The sequence below is a fragment of the Oncorhynchus clarkii genome, chromosome 20, assembly GCF_045791955.1.
Source record: "Oncorhynchus clarkii lewisi isolate Uvic-CL-2024 chromosome 20, UVic_Ocla_1.0, whole genome shotgun sequence".
Classification (NCBI taxonomy): Eukaryota; Metazoa; Chordata; class Actinopteri; order Salmoniformes; family Salmonidae; genus Oncorhynchus; species Oncorhynchus clarkii.
In genome coordinates, this window is record NC_092166.1 from 392,953 (window position 1) to 415,101 (window position 22,149).

General features: G+C 44.3%; 1 protein-coding gene across 4 annotated transcripts in view; it reads right to left on the reverse strand.

The window, feature by feature from the left end:
- Positions 1–22,149, reverse strand: part of LOC139375758 (myomesin 1a (skelemin)) — a 107,926-nt gene that overhangs the window by 53,800 nt on the left and 31,977 nt on the right. For all 4 annotated transcript variants that reach the window (XM_071117573.1, XM_071117577.1, XM_071117575.1 and 1 more), the window contains 11 exons: positions 21,936–22,060; positions 13,576–13,759; positions 11,584–11,758; positions 11,245–11,366; positions 10,002–10,198; positions 8,814–8,940; positions 7,445–7,626; positions 7,102–7,216; positions 6,638–6,794; positions 1,612–1,718; positions 562–606 (listed from right to left, as the gene is read on the reverse strand). In XM_071117573.1, the coding sequence (XP_070973674.1) occupies positions 562–606; positions 1,612–1,718; positions 6,638–6,794; positions 7,102–7,216; positions 7,445–7,626; positions 8,814–8,940; positions 10,002–10,198; positions 11,245–11,366; positions 11,584–11,758; positions 13,576–13,759; positions 21,936–22,060 (1,536 nt within the window). The remainder of the gene's footprint in view (positions 1–561; positions 607–1,611; positions 1,719–6,637; positions 6,795–7,101; positions 7,217–7,444; positions 7,627–8,813; positions 8,941–10,001; positions 10,199–11,244; positions 11,367–11,583; positions 11,759–13,575; positions 13,760–21,935; positions 22,061–22,149) is intronic.

Consider the following 22,149-nt stretch of genomic DNA (forward strand, 5'->3'; position numbering starts at 1 on the left):
ACAAAGTGAAGGAGGAGAAACAGGTGGACAGAGTGAAGGAGGACAGAGTGAAGGAGGAGAAACAGGAGGACAGAGTGAAGGAGGAGAAATAGGGGGACAAAGTGAAGGAGGAGAAACAGGGAGACAGAGTGAAGGAGGACAGAGTGAAGGAGGAGAGACATGGGGACAGAGTGAAGGAGGAGAGACAGGGGACAGAGTGAAGGAAGAGAGACAGGGGGACAGAGTGAAGGAGGAGAGACAGGGGGACAGAGTGAAGGAGGAGAGACAGGGGACAGGGTGAAGGAGGAGAGACATGGGTCAGAGTGAAGGAGGAAAGACAGGGGGACAGAGTGAAGGAGGAGAGTCAGGGGGACAGAGGGAAGGAGGAGAGTCAGGGGGACAGAGTGAAGGAGGAGAGACAGGGGACAAAGTGAAGGAGGAGAGACAGGAGGACAGCATGAAGGAGGAGAGACAGGGAGTCAGAACAGACTGGGAGGAGAGACTACTGTATAGCTCTGGAGAAGAGACGGTCTAGATCAGAACAGTGTAGCACGGGAATGCTGGGCAATGACGAATACTCACTGGGGAACTTGTGCTCGTGGCTGATGTCCAGGAGACGCTTCAGACCTGTCAATCAACAACATCACCAACAACATTGGTGACGACCATAACCGTCAGCATCTCTTTCACACCTCCACCCCTTCCCTCCATTTTTAACACCTCCACTCCCTTCCCGCTCCTTACCCCCTCCGTCTAATTTTCCCTCCTCTTCTCCCTACCCCTCCCTCTAATTTTAACACCTCCACTCCCTTCCGCTCCTTACCCCCTCCCTCTAATTTTCCCTCCATCTCCTTACCCACTCCCTCTAATTTTCCCTCCCTCTCCTTGCCCCCTCCCTCTAATTTTCCCTCCTCCTCTCCTTGCACCCTCCCTCTAATTTCCCTCCTCCTCTCCTTGCCCCCTCCCTCTAATTTTAACACCTCCACTCACTCCTCCTCTCCTTACCCCCTCCCTCTAATTTTAACACCTCCACTCCCTCCTCCTCTCCTTGTCCCCTCCCTCTAATTTTCACACCTCCACTCGCCTCTCCTCTCCTTACCCCCTCCCACTAATTTTCACACCATACCAAACACAATCCTTTATTGTCATTTCCCTCCTGTTTCTTCCTCTCTGACACACCAACAGACAGGAACGAGGTCATAATCGTGAGACGACGGATTATTGTGTCCAGTCAGGGATTACATCATTGGTTTTCCGTCTGTTTTCTACAGATGTTTATTTCCTTCTACACAATAAGAACGACTTCAATCTGCATATACTGTAGGTGATGAGGAAATGAAACCTCTATCTGCACGTCACTAAGAGCTAATGTGATGCAGCTGTTAGTAACCGGACCATGAAGAGAATACATCACTCAGAAAGCTAACCTTCCCCTACTCACTCCCCAAACCTTTGCCTCCTCCTTCCAAAGATCTGAGGTCACTCAGACCTGATTATATGTTATCTGAGACAGCCAGGAAGGACTGACTCAACCTCCTCAGAATGTTTCTGACACAATCCCAATCCTAACCCCATCCATAGCCCCTACTCCTAGAAACTAATGTAGAACAGCGAAATGGGACAGGGACTCACCAGCCTCCGTTAGAGTGTAGCTGGCTGAGACTCCAACAGTGTTGGTAACCTCACAGGAGAAGATACCAAGGTCCTCCAGACTGGGAGCATTAAAGATTGCTCTGGACCTGAGGAGACAGCATGACAATGAACTAACACAGAGAGCAGAAACAGACTGGAGCACCAGGCAACGGACACACAGAACCTACTTTCCCCCTCTGTGATGATGGTATAGAAACAGTACTTACTTTCCCCCTCTGTGACCATGGTATAGAAACATATCTTACTTTCCCCCTCTGTGACCATGGTATAGAAACAGTACTTACTTTCCCCCTCTGTGACCATGGTATAGAAACAGTACTTACTTTCCCCCTCTGTGACCATGGTATAGAACCAGTACTTACTTTCCCCCTCTGTGACCATGGTATAGAAACAGTACTTACTTTCCCCCTCTGTGATGATGGTATAGAAACATATCTTACTTTCCCCCTCTGTGACCATGGTATAGAAACAGTACTTACTTTCCCCATCTGTGACCATGGTATAGAAACATATCTTACTTTCCCCCTCTGTGACCATGGTATAGAAACAGCACTTAAATTCCCCCTCTGTGACCATGGTATAGAAACAGAACCTACTTTCCCCCTCTGTGATGATGGTATAGAAACAGTACCTACTTTCCCCCTCTGTGACCATGGTATAGAACCATATCTTACTTTCCCCCTCTGTGACCATGGTATATAAACATATCTTACTTTCCCCCTCTGTGATGATGGTATAGAAACATATCTTACTTTCCCCCTCTGTGACCATGGTATAGAAACAGTACTTACTTTCCCCCTCTGTGACCATGGTATATAAACAGTACTTACTTTCCCCCTCTGTGACCATGGTATATAAACATATCTTACTTGCCCCCCTCTGTGACCATGGTATAGAAACAGTACTTACTTTCCCCCTCTGTGACCATGGTATAGAAACAGTACTTACTTTCCCCCTCTGTGATGATGGTATAGAAACATATCTTACTTTCCCCCTCTGTGACCATGGTATATAAACATATCTTACGTTCCCCCTCTGTGACCATGGTATTTAAACATATCTTACTTTCCCCCTCTGTGACCATGGTATAGAAACAGTACTTACTTTCCCCCTCTGTGACCATGGTATATAAACAGAACCTACTTTCCCCCTCTGTGACCATGGTATAGAAACATATCTTACTTTCCCCCTCTGTGACCATGGTATATAAACATAACCTACTTTCCCCCTCTGTGATGAGGGTATAGAAACATATCTTACTTTCCCCCTCTGTGACCATGGTATATAAACATATCTTACGTTCCCCCTCTGTGACCATGGTATTTAAACATATCTTACTTTCCCCCTCTGTGACCATGGTATAGAAACAGTACTTACTTTCCCCCTCTGTGACCATGGTATATAAACAGAACCTACTTTCCCCCTCTGTGACCATGGTATAGAAACATATCTTACTTTCCCCCTCTGTGACCATGGTATATAAACATAACCTACTTTCCCCCTCTGTGACCATGGTATATCTTACTTTCCCCCTCTGTGACCATGGTATATAAACATAACTTTCCCCCTCTGTGACCATGGTATAGAAACAGTACTTACTTTCCCCCTCTGTGATGATGGTATAGAAACATATCTTAATTTCCCCCTCTGTGACCATGGTATATAAACATATCTTACTTGCCCCCCTCTGTGACCATGGTATATAAACAGTACTTACTTTCCCCCTCTGTGACCATGGTATAGAAACAGTACTTACTTTCCCCCTCTGTGACCATGGTATAGAAACAGTACTTACTTTCCCCCTCTGTGATGATGGTATAGAAACATATCTTACTTTCCCCCTCTGTGACCATGGTATAGAAACAGTACTTACTTCCCCCTCTGTGACCATGGTATAGAAACAGTACTTACTTTCCCCCTCTGTGACCATGGTATAGAACCATATCTTACTTTCCCCCTCTGTGACCATGGTATAGAAACAGTACTTACTTTCCCCCTCTGTGACCATGGTATAGAACCATATCTTACTTTCCCCCTCTGTGACCATGGTATATAAACATATCTTACGTTCCCCCTCTGTGACCATGGTATTTAAACATATCTTACTTTCCCCCTCCGTGACCATGGTATAGAAACAGTACTTACTTTCCCCCTCTGTGACCATGGTATAGAAACATATCTTACTTTCCCCCTCTGTGACCATGGTATATAAACAGAACCTACTTTCCCCCTCTGTGACCATGGTATAGAACCATATCTTACTTTCCCCCTCTGTGACCATGGTATATAAACATATCTTACTTTCCCCCTCTGTGACCATGGTATAGAAACAGTACTTACTTTCCCCCTCTGTGACCATGGTATAGAAACAGTACTTACTTTCCCCCTCTGTGACCATGGTATAGAAACATATCTTACTTTCCCCCTCTGTGACCATGGTATATAAACATATCTTACTTGCCCCCCTCTGTGACCATGGTATAGAAACAGTACTTACTTTCCCCCTCTGTGACCATGGTATAGAAACAGTATTTACTTTCCCCCTCTGTGATGATGGTATAGAAACATATCTTACTTTCCCCCTCTGTGACCATGGTATATAAACATATCTTACTTGCCCCCCTCTGTGACCATGGTATATAAACAGTACTTACTTTCCCCCTCTGTGACCATGGTATATAAACATATCTTACTTTCCCCCTCTGTGACCATGGTATAGAAACAGTACTTACTTTCCCCCTCTGTGACCATGGTATAGAAACAGTACTTACTTTCCCCCTCTGTGATGATGGTATAGAAACATATCTTACTTTCCCCCTCTGTGACCATGGTATAGAAACAGTACTTACTTCCCCCTCTGTGACCATGGTATAGAAACAGTACTTACTTTCCCCCTCTGTGACCATGGTATAGAACCATATCTTACTTTCCCCCTCTGTGACCATGGTATAGAAACAGTACTTACTTTCCCCCTCTGTGACCATGGTATAGAACCATATCTTACTTTCCCCCTCTGTGACCATGGTATTTAAACATATCTTACTTTCCCCCTCTGTGACCATGGTATAGAAACAGTACTTACTTTCCCCCTCTGTGACCATGGTATAGAAACATATCTTACTTTCCCCCTCTGTGACCATGGTATATAAACAGAACCTACTTTCCCCCTCTGTGACCATGGTATAGAACCATATCTTACTTTCCCCCTCTGTGACCATGGTATATAAACATATCTTACTTTCCCCCTCTGTGACCATGGTATAGAAACAGTACTTACTTTCCCCCTCTGTGACCATGGTATAGAAACAGTACTTACTTTCCCCCTCTGTGACCATGGTATAGAAACATATCTTACTTTCCCCCTCTGTGACCATGGTATAGAAACAGTACTTACTTTCCCCCTCTGTGACCATGGTATAGAAACATATCTTACTTTCCCCCTCTGTGACCATGGTATAGAAACATATCTTACTTTCCCCCTCTGTGACCATGGTATAGAAACAGTACTTACTTTCCCCCTCTGTGACCATGGTATAGAAACATATCTTACTTTCCCCCTCTGTGACCATGGTATAGAAACAGTACTTACTTTCCCCCTCTGTGACCCTTACTTTCCCCCTCTGTGACCATGGTATAGAAACATATCTTACTTTCCCCCTCTGCGACCATGGTATAGAAACAGCACTTACTTTCCCCCTCTGTGACCATGGTATAGAAACAGAACCTACTTTCCCCCTCTGTGATGATGGTATAGAAACATATCTTACTTTCCCCCTCTGCGACCATGGTATAGAAACAGCACTTACTTTCCCCCTCTGTGACCATGGTATAGAAACAGAACCTACTTTCCCCCTCTGTGACCATGGTATATAAACCATATCTTACTTTCCCCCTCTGTGACCATGGTATATGGTACTTTCCCCCTCTGTAGAAACATATCTTACTTTCCCCCTCTGTGACCATGGTATAGAAACAGTACTTACTTTCCCCCTCTGTGACCATGGTATATAAACAGTATCTTACTTTCCCCCTCTGTGACCATGGTATATAAACATATCTTACTTGCCCCCCTCTGTGACCATGGTATAGAACCATGGTATATAAACATATCTTACTTTCCCCCTCTGTGACCATGGTATAGAAACAGTACTTACTTTCCCCCTCTGTGATGATGGTATAGAAACATATCTTACTTTCCCCCTCTGTGACCATGGTATAGAAACAGTACTTACTTTCCCCCTCTGTGACCATGGTATAGAAACAGTACTTACTTTCCCCCTCTGTGACCATGGTATAGAACCATATCTTACTTTCCCCCTCTGTGACCATGGTATAGAAACATATCTTACTTTCCCCCTCTGTGACCATGGTATAGAAACAGTACTTACTTTCCCCCTCTGTGACCATGGTATAGAAACAGTACTTACTTTCCCCCTCTGTGACCATGGTATAGAAACATATCTTACTTTCCCCCTCTGTGACCATGGTATATAAACAAACATATCTTACTTTCCCCCTCTGTGACCATGGTATATAAACATATCTTACTTTCCCCCTCTGTGACCATGGTATAGAAACATATCTTACTTTCCCCCTCTGTGACCATGGTATAGAAACATATCTTACTTTCCCCCTCTGTGACCATGGTATAGAAACATACTTACTTTCCCCCTCTGTGACCATGGTATAGAACTTTCCCCCTCTGTGACCATGGTATAGAAACATATCTTACTTTCCCCCTCTGCGACCATGGTATAGAAACAGCACTTACTTTCCCCCTCTGTGACCATGGTATAGAAACAGAACCTACTTTCCCCCTCTGTGATGATGGTATAGAAACATATCTTACTTTCCCCCTCTGTGACCATGGTATAGAAACATATCTTACTTTCCCCCTCTGTGACCATGGTATAGAAACAGTACTTACTTTCCCCCTCTGTGATGATGGTATAGAAACATATCTTACTTTCCCCCTCTGCGACCATGGTATAGAAACAGCACTTACTTGCCCCCCTCTGTGACGATGGTGAGTCTGGAGGTGTCTGTCAGAGTCTTGTAGTTCTTAGACCAGATGAACTCTGACCCCTCGGCCATCTCAGAACACTCAAAGATCATGGAGATCACACCATCATCATCCACATCCAGTATTATCTCATGAGTACCTGGGGGGTACATGTTACATAGAGGAGAGAAACGGAGAAGGAGAAGAGATTTGATTTTAAAAATACCTTTATTAACCCAATAGTTACATCAATAAAAGCACGGACCTAGAATATTAGAACCAAGCCCCCCTCATTGTTCACTCTACATAGAAGTCCCGAGAGACAGAGACAGAGACAGAGACAGAGACAGAGACAGAGACAGAGACAGAGACAGAGACAGAGACAGAGACAGAGACAGAGACAGACAGACAGACAGACAGACAGACAGACAGACAGACAGACAGACAGACAGTACTACTGTACACACCAGGCATGGTTAGAGCCAGAACAGGTCCTAACACAGCAGAAGTCTTTCCCACTCCAGCCAGGTTCTGAGCACGCACCCTGAACACATAGGACCTGCCTGCAATCAGACCATTCACCTGGAGAACACACACAAGGAGGGAGAGGAACAACACACATTGCTGTTAGCTAACATACTACAACTCCACTATCTGACTTTCCAGGAAGCCATCAGATGGCTTTGTCCTAAACTACTTGGAATCGATGGAATGCTAACCTTGGTGGCCTTCCCAAGGACCACTATAGAATGCTGACAGGTATGGGTATAGACAGGGTCCTCTATGGCAGATATTTGGACACATCCTAACCTTCATGTACTTCAGCTTGGTGGCCTTCTCATGTACTCCCTTCCAGTCCTCCCCTGCCACGGCCTCCTTGATGTCCACATAGAAGCCGTTGACAGGAGTACGGCCATCGAAGGTAGGAGGTTCCCACAGCAACACCAGGGAACTGTCACGCACCTCCAACACATGGAGATCATGAGGAGCACCTGGAGAGACAGACAGGTAGAGAGAGCGACCATGGGGAGCACCGGGAGAGACAGACAGGTAGAGGTTACTGTACTGTACATCCATTCCTAAGTCTGACCATGTAACTTAACTAGAGGTTTGGGGACAATTCCAATTAAATTCCAATAACAAATTTAACCAAATTTCAGCGTTCCTAATCAGGGATAGGGTATAGGTTAAAGGGTATAGGGTATAGGGTATAGGGTAAGGTTAGGGTATAGGGTAAGGTTAGGGTATAGGGTAAGGTTAGGGTATAGGGTAAGGTTAGGGTAAGGTTAGGGTATAGGTTAAGGTTAGGGTATAGGGTATAGGGTAGTGTAAGGTTAGGGTATAGGGTAAGGTTAGGGTAAGGTTAGGGTATAGGTTAAGGTTAGGGTATAGGGTATAGGGTAGTGTAAGGTTAGGGTATAGGGTAAGGTTAGGGTATAGTTTAAAGGGTATAGGGTAGTGTAAGGTTAGGGTATAGGGTAAGGTTAGGGTAAGGTTAGGGTATAGGTTAAGGTTAGGGTATAGGGTAGTGTAAGGTTAGGGTATAGGGTAAGGTTAGGGTAAGGTTAGGGTATAGGTTAAGGTTAGGGTATAGGGTATAGGGTAGTGTAAGGTTAGGGTATAGGGTAAGGTTAGGGTATAGGGTAAGGTTAGGGTATAGGGTAAGGTTAGGGTAAGGTTAGGGTATAGGTTAAGGTTAGGGTAAGGTTAGGGTATAGGGTATAGGGTAGTGTAAGGTTAGGGTATAGGGTAAGGTTAGGGTATAGGGTAAGGTTAGGGTATAGGGTAAGGTTAGGGTATAGGTTAAGGTTAGGGTATAGGGTAAGGTTAGGGTAAGGTTAGGGTATAGGTTAAGGTTAGGGTATAAAAGGCATTGAAGATAATTGGAATTTTGGTGTACTTCTTGAATTGTAATTGACCCCAAACCTGCTTGACCAGGAAAACCTTCTAGTTCTGATCCTGTGAGGAATTGTTCTGTGGTAGGGTAGAAGCGTACGTGGTTCTACCCTACCTAAGGTTAGGGTATAGGGTAAGGTTAGTGTATAGGGTAAGGTTAGGGTATAGGGTAAGGTTAGGGTATAGGGTTAGTGTATAGGGTAAGGTTAGGGTATAGGTTTAGGGTAAAGGGTAAGGTTAGGGTATAGGGTAAGGGTAAGGTTAGGGTATAGGGTAAGGGTACCTGGCTTAGCAATGGTCCATTCTTTACACTCCAGAGCTGCGCTGGGCAGAGAGGCCTCGCTGACCCCGGCCATGTTGATGGCTCGCACTTGGAACTGGTAGAACAAGTTCTCCTTCAGGTTCTCTGCCTGGACACACATAGCACACCCAGGAAGAACACACCCAGGAAGGACACACCCAGGAAGGACACACCCAGGAAGGACACACATAGCACACCCAGGAAGGACACACCCAGGAAGGACACGCCCAGAAAGGACACACCCAGGAAGGACACACATAGCACACCCAGCAAGGACACACATAGCACACCCAGGAAGGACACACCCAGGAAGGACAAGTATAGCACACCCAGGAAGGACACACCCAGGAAGAACACACATAGCACACCCAGGAAGGACACACATAGCACACCCAGAAAGGACACACCCAGGAAGGACACACATTGCACTCCCAGGAAGGACACACAGAGCACACCCAGGAAGGACACACCCAGGAAGGACACACATAGCAGACCCAGGAAGGACACACATAGCACACCCAGGAAGGACACACATAGGAAGGTCACACCCAGGAAGGACACACATTGCACTCCCAGGAAGGACACACAGAGCACACCCAGGAAGGACACACATAGGAAGGACACACCCAGGAAGGACACACATAGCACACCCAGGAAGGACATACATAGGAAGGACACACCCAGGAAGGACACACATAGCACACCCAGGAAGGACACACAGAGCACACCCAGGAAGGACACACAGAGCACATCCAGGAAGGACACACATTGCACACCCAGGAAGGACACACAGAGCACACCCAGGAAGGACACACAGAGCACACCCAGGAAGGACACACATTGCACACCCAGGAAGGACACACAGAGCACACCCAGGAAAGACACACAGAGCACACCCAGGAAAGACACACAGAGCACACCCAGGAAGGACACACAGAGCACACCCAGGAAGGACACACAGAGCACACCCAGGAAGGACACACATTGCACACCCAGGAAGGACACACAGAGCACACCCAGGAAGGTTAGAGGCTTTATCAACACACCCTACAGCTTTAATAACACACTACTACCCCGTCGCTGTAATAGTGCAACGTATCAATCCATCAATTTAGAACAAAAACATTTGTTAATTCTATGCCATTTGCCATTTGTCTTAAAATGCCTTACCTTATAGGAAGTACAGGTGACAGCCTTGGGGTTGAGTTCATGCCACTGTCCTTCAACTCCACCCTTTACTGTCCTGTAGTCCACAAAGTATCCTCTGATGTCAGCTCCCCCGGTCACCGCCGGCTCCCTCCAGGCTAACACCATGTAGTCACGAGCTGCCTCCATCAGGTGGACTCCACTGGGGACACCAGGGATGGCTGGGGGGGGGTACCTCAGGTTAACAGGGAGGATGGGACAGGGAGGATGGGACAGTGAGGGTGGGACAGGGAGGGGAGGATGGGACAGGGAGGATGGGACAGGGAGGGTGGGACAGGGAGGATGGGACAGGGAGGGGAGGATGGGACAGGGAGGATGGGACAGGGAGGATGGGACAGGGAGGATGGGGGGAGGATGGGACAGGGCGGATGGGACAGGGAGGGGGGGGTGGGACAAGGGAGAGAGGATGGGACAGGGAGATGGGACAGGGAGGGGAGGATGGGACAGGGCAGATGGGACAGGGAGGGGAGGATGGGACAGGGAGGATGGGACAGGGAGGGGAGGATGGGACAGGGGGAATGGGACAGGGAGGATGGGCCAGGGAGGGGAGGATGGGACAGGGCAGATGGGACAGGGAGGGGAGGATGGGACAGGGAGGATGGGACAGGGAGGGGAGAATGGGACAGGGGGAATGGGACAGGGAGGATGGGCCAGGGAGTGGAGGATGGGACAAGGAGGACGGGACAGGGATGGGAGGATGAGACAGGGAGGATGGGACAGGGAAGGGGAGGATGGGACAGGGCGGATGGGACAGGGAGGGGAGGATGGGACAGGGAGGGGAGGATGGGACAGGTAGGATGGGACAGGGAATTGGACAGGGAGGGGAGGATGGGACAGGGCGGATGGGACAGGGAGGGGAGGATGGGACAGGGAGGGGAGGATGGGACAGGGAGGATGGGACAGGGAGGATGGGACAGGGAGGGGAGGATGGGACAGGGAGGATGGCTTTGGCTTTTGAGGAATTGTCTTATATACACTGAGAAATACATCCTACAGTTCTGGACAAACATAGAGCTGAGGAGTTGTCTTATATACAGTGAGAAATACATGCTAAAGATCTGGACTAACAGAGCTGAGGAATACAGTGAGAAATGCATAGTAGCGTACTGTTAAAAGCAACAACTGAAACCTCCCAAGATCTTCACCTCATATTCCTTCTTTGTTATATTGCAATCTATACAGTAAACCCAGTTCTGTAAAGTCTTACCGATGCCAGCCTTGACGACCACGGCCTCTGACTCCAAAGAGCTGTGACTGTACCCTGCTGCGTTCACCGCCTTCACACGGAACACACACGAGTCTCCTGTGTTCAGACCGTGGCACACAAACCTGTTGGGACAGGAATTACGTAGGGTTATTGATTTGGATTATTGAATGAATGAATGAATGACTGATTTATTGATTGATTTTTGAATTAAAAAAATGAATGAATTAATGGATGGATGAATTAATGAATGAAATATTGGATGAAAGGAAGATTTAATTAATGAAAAAATGAATAAATGGTTGATTGGGTGATTGATTGAATTGCTATAATGTAATGTACCTAGTTCCTTTAACAGGCTTGTTGTTTGCAGGTGTCCAGACATCACTGCCCGCCACAGTATAGTTGATGTAATATCCCACCAGGTGTTTTACATCCTTAGACGCCCCCCAGGAAACAACGACTGATGTATCTGTGTTCCTAGTGGCTACGGCTGGGCCGGGGGCCGCAGGCAGGTCTGAGAGCGAGGGAGATGGGGGGAGCAGAGTACAGTAGTCCAGTATATGTAGCAATATGTCTTTATCTCTCTACTCACCCAGCATGTCTCCTACAGTGATATCTCCAGTAGCAGAGGAGAGCTCAGACATCCCAGCAGAGTTGCTGTATATATCTACAGTATACAGTGCCTTGCGAAAGTATTTGGCCCCCTTGAACTTTGCGACCTTTTGCCACATTTCAGGCTTCAAACATAAAGATATAAAACTGTATTTTTTTGTGAAGAATCAACAACAAGTGGGACACAATCATGAAGTGGAACGACATTTATTGGATATTTCAAACTTTTTTAACAAATCAAAAACTGAAAAATTGGGCGTGCAAAATTATTCAGCCCCCTTAAGTTAATACTTTGTAGCGCCACCTTTTGCTGCGATTACAGCTGTAAGTCGCTTGGGGTATGTCTCTATCAGTTTTGCACATTGAGAGACTGACATTTTTTCCCATTCCTCCTTGCAAAACAGCTCGAGCTCAGTGAGGTTGGATGGAGAGCATTTGTGAACAGCAGTTTTCAGTTCTTTCCACAGATTCTCGATTGGATTCAGGTCTGGACTTTGACTTGGCCATTCTAACACCTGGATATGTTTCTTTTTGAACCATTCCATTGTAGATTTTGCTTTATGTTTTGGATCATTGTCTTGTTGGAAGACAAATCTCCGTCCCAGTCTCAGGTCTTTTGCAGACTCCATCAGGTTTTCTTCCAGAATGGTCCTGTATTTGGCTCCATCCATCTTCCCATCAATTTTAACCATCTTACCTGTCCCTGCTGAAGAAAAGCAGGCCCAAACCATGATGCTGCCACCACCATGTTTGACAGTGGGGATGGTGTGTTCAGCTGTGTTGCTTTTACGCCAAACATAACGTTTTGCATTGTTGCCAAAAAGTTCCATTTTGGTTTCATCTGACCAGAGCACCTTCTTCCACATGTTTGGTGTGTCTCCCAGGTGGCTTGTGGCAAACTTTAAACGACACTTTTTATGGATATCTTTAAGAAATGGCTTTCTTCTTGCCACTCTTCCATAAAGGCCAGATTTGTGCAATATACGACTGATTGTTGTCCTATGGACAGAGTCTCCCACCTCAGCTGTAGATCTCTGCAGTTCATCCAGAGTGATCATGGGCCTCTTGGCTGCATCTCTGATCAGTCTTCTCCTTGTATGATCTGAAAGTTTAGAGGGACGGCCAGGTCTTGGTAGATTTGCAGTGGTCTGATACTCCTTCCATTTCAATATTATCGCTTGCACAGTGCTCCTTGGGATGTTTAAAGCTTGGGAAATATTTTTGTATCCAAATCCGGCTTTAAACTTCTTCACAACAGTATCTCGGACCTGCCTGGTGTGTTCCTTGTTCTTCATGATGCTCTCTGCGCTTTTGACGGACCTCTGAGACTATCACAGTGCAGGTGCATTTATACGGAGACTTGATTACACACAGGTGGATTGTATTTATTATCATTAGTCATTTAGGTCAACATTGGATCATTCAGAGATCCTCACTGAACTTCTGGAGAGAGTTTGCTGCACTGAAAGTAAAAGGGCTGAATAATTTTGCACGCCCAATTTTTCAGTTTTTGATTTGTTAAAAAAGTTTGAAATATCCAATAAATGTCGTTCCACTTCATGATTGTGTCCCACTTGTTGTTGATTCTTCACAAAAAAATACAGTTTTCTATCTTTATGTTTGAAGCCTGAAATGTGGCAAAAGGTCGCAAAGTTCAAGGGGGCCGAATACTTTCGCAAGGCACTGTATATCTCAATATGTCTTTATCTCTCTACTCACCCAGCATGTCTCCTACAGTGATATCTCCAGTAGCAGAGGAGGCCTCAGACATCCCAGCAGAGTTACAGCAGCGGACTCTGAAACTGTAGCTCTTCCCCTCTGCCAGATCAAACAGCGCGAAGCGAGGAGACTTGACAGGCATCCCTGTGTTGGCCCTCTGCCAGCACTCACTACCAGCAACACACTGGCAAAATAAACACCCAGGACTGGTCAACACCGGAATACAGGGTCATCAATCAGTCAACCAACCTGACCATCATCCTTCCTTTCCCCAACAACTCTAAGGCTAACGCCCTGCAGCACTCACATCTGTAATCATGAAATGCTTTGAAAGGCTTGTTATGGCACACATCATCTCCATCATCCCAGAATCTAGGACTTAACACTCCTGGACTTCCTGACGGGTACCCCAGGTGGTGAGGGTAGGCAACAACATATCCACCATGCTGACCATCAACACTGGGGCCCCTCAGGGGTGTGTGCTTAATCCACTCCTATACTCCCTGTTCACCCATGCACGACTCCAAGAATACCATCAGGTTTGCTAACGGCACGACTCAGTCACACAAACACACACACACTTAATTTGCTCACACACACATAATGTGCACACACATTCATACTGACTCGACACCAAGGGTTCCCAAACTGTTTTGACCCACAACCCCATTTTGATATCTGTAAATTCTCACAACCCCAACCATGTGAAAATAAATTATGTCCTTAAAAACCTCTTCGGGATAGGGTGCAGCATTTTCACTTTTGAATAAATAGCGTGCCCAATTTCAACTCCTGGTATTCATCCTCAGAATATAAGATATGCATATTATTAGTAGATATGGATAGAAAACACTCTGAAGTTTCTAAAACCGTTTGAATCATGTCTGTGAGTATAACAGAACTTATGTAGCAGGCAAAACCTTGAGGACAAACCATTCAGTCACTGTCTATTAAATGAGCTTTCATTGGGAAACCAAAATTCTAAGGGACTTGTTTCCAGTTCCTACCGCTTCCACTGGATATCACCAGTCTTGGAAATTGGTTGAGGTTATTCCTTTGTGTAATGAAGAAGTACGGCCATCTTGAATGACTGTCACGTTATGTGTACTGTTTGAGAGTTGCGCAAGACCAGAAAAGTAGCGTTAGTTTGTTATCGTCCTGTATTGAAAACAGATAGACCCGTCTTCATTTTGATCGATTATTAAAGTTTAAAAATACCTAAAGTTGTATTACAAAAGTAGTTTGAAATGTTTTAGCAAAGTTTACAGGTAACTTTTGAGATATTTTGTAGTGACGTTGCCCAAATTTGAAGCTGTGTTTTTCTGGATCAAACGCGCCAAATAAATGGACATTTTGGATAGATATCGACGGAATTAATCGAACAAAAGGACCATTTGTGATGTTTATGGGACATATTGGAGTGCCAGCAAAAGAAGCTCATCTAAGGTAAGGCATGATTTATATTTTATTTCTGTGTTTTGTTTAGCGCCTGCAGGGTTGAAATATGCTTTCTCTCTTTATTTACTGTTGTGCTATCATCAGATAATAGCATCTTAAGCTTTCGCCGAAAAGCCTTTTTGAAATCTGACATGTTGGCTGGATTCACAACGAGTGTAGCTTTAATTTGGTATCTTACATGTGTGATTTAATGAAAGTTAAATGTTTTACTATTTTATTTGAATTTGGCGCTCTACATTTCCCTGGCCATTGGCCAAGTGGGACGCAAGCGTCCCGCATATCCCAGAGAGGTTTTTAACAGTCAATGTTTACTTTTTTATTTGGGGCTATGGCAGTCAATTGAAAAACATTCTAACAGTATTTCTGATTGTCTTCTCAACTCACCATCACATACTTTTAATGTGGGGCTATGACAGTCAATTGCAAATCTCTTATCTGACCATCACCAATGAGATGGGTGTGCATGTTGCGTCAGAGCTTTTCAAAGTCAGGTGCATGGTTGTCAATGTGCACCTCATCTCTGCCGTCACATCGAACCTGTATCGATATTTGGGTTTAATGCAGACGAGAGCACTGAATCCAGTTTCAAAAATACAAGGTCCGATCATGAGATAAGGGATCTTCAAGTCAGAGATCTAGAAATAGGCCCAAGTTGGAATTCCAATTTGGGTGACCGATTCTTCCCAGTTGGAGCTCGTTTTCTTTTCAAAATTCCAAGTTGGGTGACCAATTCTTCCCAGTCGGAGCTCGTTTTTTCATAATTCCAAGTTGGGTGACCGATTCTTCTCAGTTGGAGCTCATTTTTTCATAATTCCAAGTTGCATAATTCCAAGTGCTTTCTTTAATTAAAAAATCATCATGAACACATACCACGCTGCATTTTGGTCCGCTCCTTACGACGATCGTGACAGTCACGTTCTGACCCTAGTTCTTGTGTTATTTGTTTGTTTTAGTTGGTCAGGACGTGAGTTGGGTGGGCATTCTATGTTCTGTGTTTCTAGGTTGGTTTTCTGTGTTCGGCCTAGTATGGTTCTCAATCAGAGGCAGGTGTCGTAAGTTGTCTCTGATTGAGAATCATACTTAGGTAGCCTGGGTTTCAATGTTGATTTGTGGGTGATTGTTTCCGTGTCTGTGTTTATTCGCCACACGGTACTGTTTCGGTTTGTTCACATTTATTGTTTTTGTATTCATAGTGTTCAGTTGATGTTTTTTAAATAAACAACCATGGATACCTACCACGCTGCGCATTGGTCCTCCGATCCCTCTCGCTTCTCCTCCTCAGACGAAGAGGAGGAAAACCCTTACATTCTCCCCTGACACATAGACATCTGGCTCTGTAGCATCTGTTGCCCTCTTTGTGAAGAACATGCAGACAGTTTTTTTCACATTGAGATGCAAACACGAGTCACTGAGCCACTTTGTAACCTTTACCATTACAGTAGTGAGTTCTTGTGCAGCTTGATGTTTGCTCTTTGCATGCACATATCACTGTATCATCTGCATACATTTGAACTTCAGACCCAGTACAGACAGAAGGCAGATCATTAATGTACAGGATGAACAGTATTGACCTTTGGGGCACGCCCACATTATAGCTAAGAGTGGGCAACAGTTAGTTTTGACTATTACGCTGATGACCAACTTTTTAAAGGTTCTAGATTTGTTAAACAACAGGTTCATATTTTTACTAAATTAATGCAACAGGTTGAAAGGATTAGATTACTAGATTACTGTTTATTGTTTATTTTAGGTGTCGATTTCACTTAATGAAACACTGCATTATGTGATGTGTTTTGAGTAGGATTCTTCCTTCCGGGACTGATGGAAGTCCACTACATTATGTATGTTAAGGGAGACGTAGGAGATCACGTCTCAAACAACTTGTTATTAAAGGCCCTGGGATCAAATATCACTGATTCCTTACGCTGAGAAATTGACTACATTTGCAACAGAAAAAAAGTGTTACATTTCGAGGGGTAACAGGAACTATCTAAGGTGAAACAGCTACTACATATGTTGTTGGACATTGGTCTAGTAATGATACCAGGATCATTTTACATAGTTATGGAAAAGGGAGACCAGTCATATAATATAATATGGGAGTGAATTGTTAGACTCGGTGGTGAGATACATGTTGCTGTGTCTAAGGGTAGAACATGATAAATTAACCTCACATAAACGTTGGGGTAGATTACAACAAACAATTAATGATTTGAGGGAATACAGTGGACTTATTATCAGGTTTTCTTTGTAGTTTAAACTTTTTGTTTGCTGAATTGGTGTAGTATAGTGAACGTTAACAAGTGTTTTGTGGGGGGGGGGGGGGGGGGGGGGGTTGAGTGAGATTAATGCGTTAAAATGTCATGGCCTAGCCATTTTTGTTTGTTTTTACCTTAAGATTTGAACACACACAACATACTGTTATGACTATCTGTTGGTGTTTTTAAAATACTGTGTTTGATTTGTGTGTTCTATTTCCTTTGGGTTTAGTGAGTTTTCCATTTTTCTTAGTGCCACGGTATCTTAAAGGGGCCCACACACACATGGAGTTTTAATTAAACACGTGAATTATTTTGATAAAGAAATTTACTGGAAACCTGGGATACGACATGTATGAAATGTTTGACTGTTTTTCATTAATTTGTCTCATATAGTAAGAAACACTTCTTTGAAGGGTTTCTATGACCTCTGTTCTGACTTTCCAGTGTGGTTTGATCACCCTCATTGGAAAGCCATTTGGACAAATTTAAGGTAATTTATAATATTGATAATTATGATGAAGTTTATAGTTCTTCTCCACATTTCTGATTTGGACCAATGTGAAGAAGGAGAGGGCGTTGCCTTTGATTAAGGGTAGGCTGCCTGTCTATTTTCCTACAATTATTTTTCTTTATGGAGTTATTAAGGGTAGTGATTCTAATTCAATTTTGTTATTTTAAATGGTTTTGTTTTATTTTTTGACCAGTAGTTGTGTCTTTTTACACAAAATGGGGGTGGTAACAGTCCTCTGATGTTTTGGATTGAAGTTTACAAGCCTTGAGTGATATGTGAAGGGGTGTTTTGTTGTGTTGTTTGTTCTGTTCTGTTTTGGGTCAAATCTCACCAGATTAGGTCTGCTGGACTGTGGGGATTTCTCCCGATGAGTTAGAGGTCTAACTTCCTGATCCTACGATGAAGTTGACAGTGTGATGGGGAGTTTAAAATTGTTTCAATAGAATGTGTTGTTATTCTCTTTGAAATATGTTTAGATATTGGTATTAAGAATTATTTGTAAAAGTAATAATTTATCATATGCTTGTCTGGATTTCCTGAATAAAAAACGTACTGAACTAAACTGTTGTTCTGATCTGTCCTCTCTTGAGGTTATGATGAAAGGTAACGTCAGTCGGTGTCTTAATGCATGGAAGAGATCATTGGACCGAACAGTATGTGTACCTCAAAACCCCCCTCTAACTGGCTGAAGAAGAGCGACAAAGGCGTTCAATACGACCCTGTCTGCACCACTTCTACCAGAGACCTGAGTCCTTAGCCAGCAGCCTGTATGCAGCGTCCAATCAGAGCTATCGAGACCTGAGTCCTGAGCCAGCAGCCTGTATGCAGCGTCCAATCAGAGCTATCGAGACCTGAGTCCTTAGCCAGCAGCCTGTATGCAGCGTCCAATCAGAGCTATCGAGACCTGAGTCCTGAGCCAGCAGCCTGTATGCAGCGTCCAATCAGAGCTATCGACTGCTTTTCTCTCGTGTCTTTTCTCAGGGGTGTGAGAGGAGTCCACGTGGAGGGAGCATGGGGAGAGATCTGTTCTAACCTTCTCTTATGTTGCTGGTATACTGGTTGTCGAATGGACAAGACATAATGGGTAGTAAAGGTGATGGCGGCTCAGGTGAAACATTGAAATTGGGACATTATCATGGGCCCTCCACTTTGAACTGTAAAGCTATCTGAAGAAGACAATGAAGAAGTGCGCAGAAAAATCAGTGCCTGAAGGCGGGTTGGGGAGTTGGGCCCAAAATGTATTTGTTAGAATTGTTTATTTGGGGGTATCAGGTTGATTGTAGAGGTCTGCACACTACATAAAATTCTAGTAATTTAGAGTAAGATTGCATTAAGATACTGATCTGTATTATAAAAAGAAAGTTGATAAGAATTATACGATAATTACACTGTATGTTAATATAAATGTACATTCTGCCAATGTTGATGTGTGTTAAAAAAAATGTTTTTACTTTGAGTGATATGACCAATTTGAATCACTGAGCATTGTCATTCTACATTTTAGTTGGATAATTAATTGGGTTGTGATTATGATTTGGAAACTGAATGATTTCTAAAACTGAAGGATTGATTTGAGTTTACTATGTTAATAACTATATGAGTGAAGCAATAAATGTATTATGGATTGATTATTAAGATGTTTTTAAGATGGGCAGGAACACAAGCAATGAGTTATTGCTTTTATGCTTCTTGGTTTATGAAGAATGTATGCATTTTCTACATGTGAATGAATGTTCGCAAATCTTGTAATTTTCTTTTAAGTTGAGAGGATTCTCAAAATGGGGGAATGTGAGAGCAACATTTCAAGATTGTTATAATACTTTTATTGCATCAAATGGTTGTTTTATGCTTCAGAATAGAGGATTCTTATAACTATTGTGTCTGTATGAACTGAAAGTGGGCCTCTAACACTGACAGGAGATTTCTGATGTCTTTTGTGTGATAAAACCTAAAGAGGTCGCTTTCCAGAGCATGAGTTAATGTTTCTGTTCTATAAGGTACCAGGGAGAGATGACCCCAGGGCCAGACCTTGGTCTCTACACAAAGATGTTTTTACAGCAGATACTCTCTGCTGTGAATTATAAGTATATTTAATACAAATCTTAACCTTGTGACCTATTCCATACATCTGTTGTTCATCATGTAGACTGAAAGGGGTGTATCGTGGCTATAAAAGACCTTTGTACTTTTGTCTCGGGGCTCTCAACGAATCATCTGAGGGTGATTCATCGACCAGCCATCATTATCATAGAGCACTCAATCGATTCACTCCATGTGTGCATTGTATTGACCTGCTCCCTTATTAATAAGTGAATAAAGATTTAGTACGTGTGTAATAAGTTTGTCTCTCCTCATTTGATAGTAAAGAAATTCACCACCACAAGATGATAACAACAGAGAGTAGCAGCGGTGTAAAATAAGGGGGGGGGGGGGGGGGGGGGGGGCAATGCAAATAATCTGGGTAGTCATTTGATTAAGTGTTCAGGAGTCTTATGGCTTGGAGGTTGAAGCTGTATGGTGCTCCGGTACCGCTCTGTAGCAGAGAGAAGTCTATGACTAGGTTGGCTGGAGTCTTTGGCAATTTTTAGGGCTTCCTCTGACACTGCCTGGTATAGAGGTCCTGGATGGCAGGAAGCTTGGCCCCAGTGATGTACTGTGCCTTTCGCACTACCCTCTGTAGTGCTTTGCGGTCGGAGCCCAAGCAGTTGCCATACCAGGCAGTGATGCAACCAGTCAAGATACTCTTGATGATGCAGCTGTAGAACCTTTTGAGGATCTGAGGACCCATGCCAAACCTTTTCAGTCTCCTGAGGGGGAAAAGGTTTTGTCGTGCCCTCTTCACGACTGTCTTGGTGTGCTTGGACCATGTTAGTTTGTTGGTGATGTGGACACCAAGGAACTTGAAGCTCTCAACCTGCTTCACTACAGCCCTGTAGATGAGAATGGGGATGTGCTCAGCCTCTTTTTCCTGTGGACCACAATCAATCTCCTTTGTCTTGATCACGTTGAGGAAGAGGTTGTCCTGGCACCCGGTTGTTGTCCTGGCACCCTGCCAGGTCTCTGACCTCCTCCCTATAGGCTGTCTCATCGTTATCGGTGATCAGGCCTACCACTATTGTGTCATCGGCAAACTTAATGATGGTGTTGGAGTCGTACCTGGCCGTGCAGTCATGAGTGAACAGGGAGTACAGGAGGGGACTGAGCATGCACCCCTGAGGGGCCCCTGTGTTGAGGATCAGCGTGGCGGGTGTGTTGTTACCTACCCTTACCACCTACCTACCCTTACCAGTCCAGGATCCAGTGTCCTGTACAATGATCATATATGCTGCTGCTGCTACTATTTTTATCATACACTGAGTGTACAAAACATTAGGAACACCTCCCTAATATTGAGTTGCACCCTCTTTTGCCCTCAGAATAGCTCGAACTTGTCCCAAAGCATCCCACAGTCATTTCAAGTTGGCTGGATGTCTTTTGGGTGGTGGACCATTCTTGATACATAAGGGAAACTGTTGAGCGTGAAAAACCCAACAGCGTTGCAGTTCTTAACACGCACAAACCCGTGCGCCTGGCAGCTACTGCCATTCCCTGTTCTAAGGCACTTCAATCTTTTGTCTTGCCCATTCTCCCTCTGAATGGCACACATACACAATCCATGTCTCAAGGCTTAAAAATCTTGCTTCAACCTGTCTCTTCACCATCTACACTCATTGATATATATTTAACAGGTGACATAGGGGATCATATCTTTCACCTGGATTGACCTGGTCAGTCTGTCATGGAAAGAGCAGGTGTTCCTAATGTTTTGTACACCCAGTGTATATCCTAATGCCTAATTACCTTACCCCTTTACATATCTAACCCTACCACTCCAGTATCCCTGCACGTTGTAAAATGGTATTGGAACTTACCCTGTATATATCTTATACTTGACTTTTTAAATGTATGTTTTATAGTACTACTGATATTGATTACTGCATTGTTGGGTTTGAAGCTCACAAGAAAGGCATTTCACTGTACTTGTGCACATTAAAAAGTTGAAACAATCAACCCATCAACCAACCAATCAATCAATAAACCAATAAATGGATCAATCATTAAACCCATCAATCAATAAATCATCCTCTCACCTTCTCTACGAGGTACACAACCCCTTCATGACCTCTTTGAGCGGGCGGAGACCAGGCCAGAACCACGTAGTTCTTCGTTGCCTCGGTAACCACCAGGTCGGTGGGCTCACCTGGTACCACGCCCACTGAGGTGTCAACAAGGGTCAAGGGTCAGGATTATTGTAATTAACATAGTGGAGAGATCTAAAGATAATGTATTGAAAGTACAGATAAA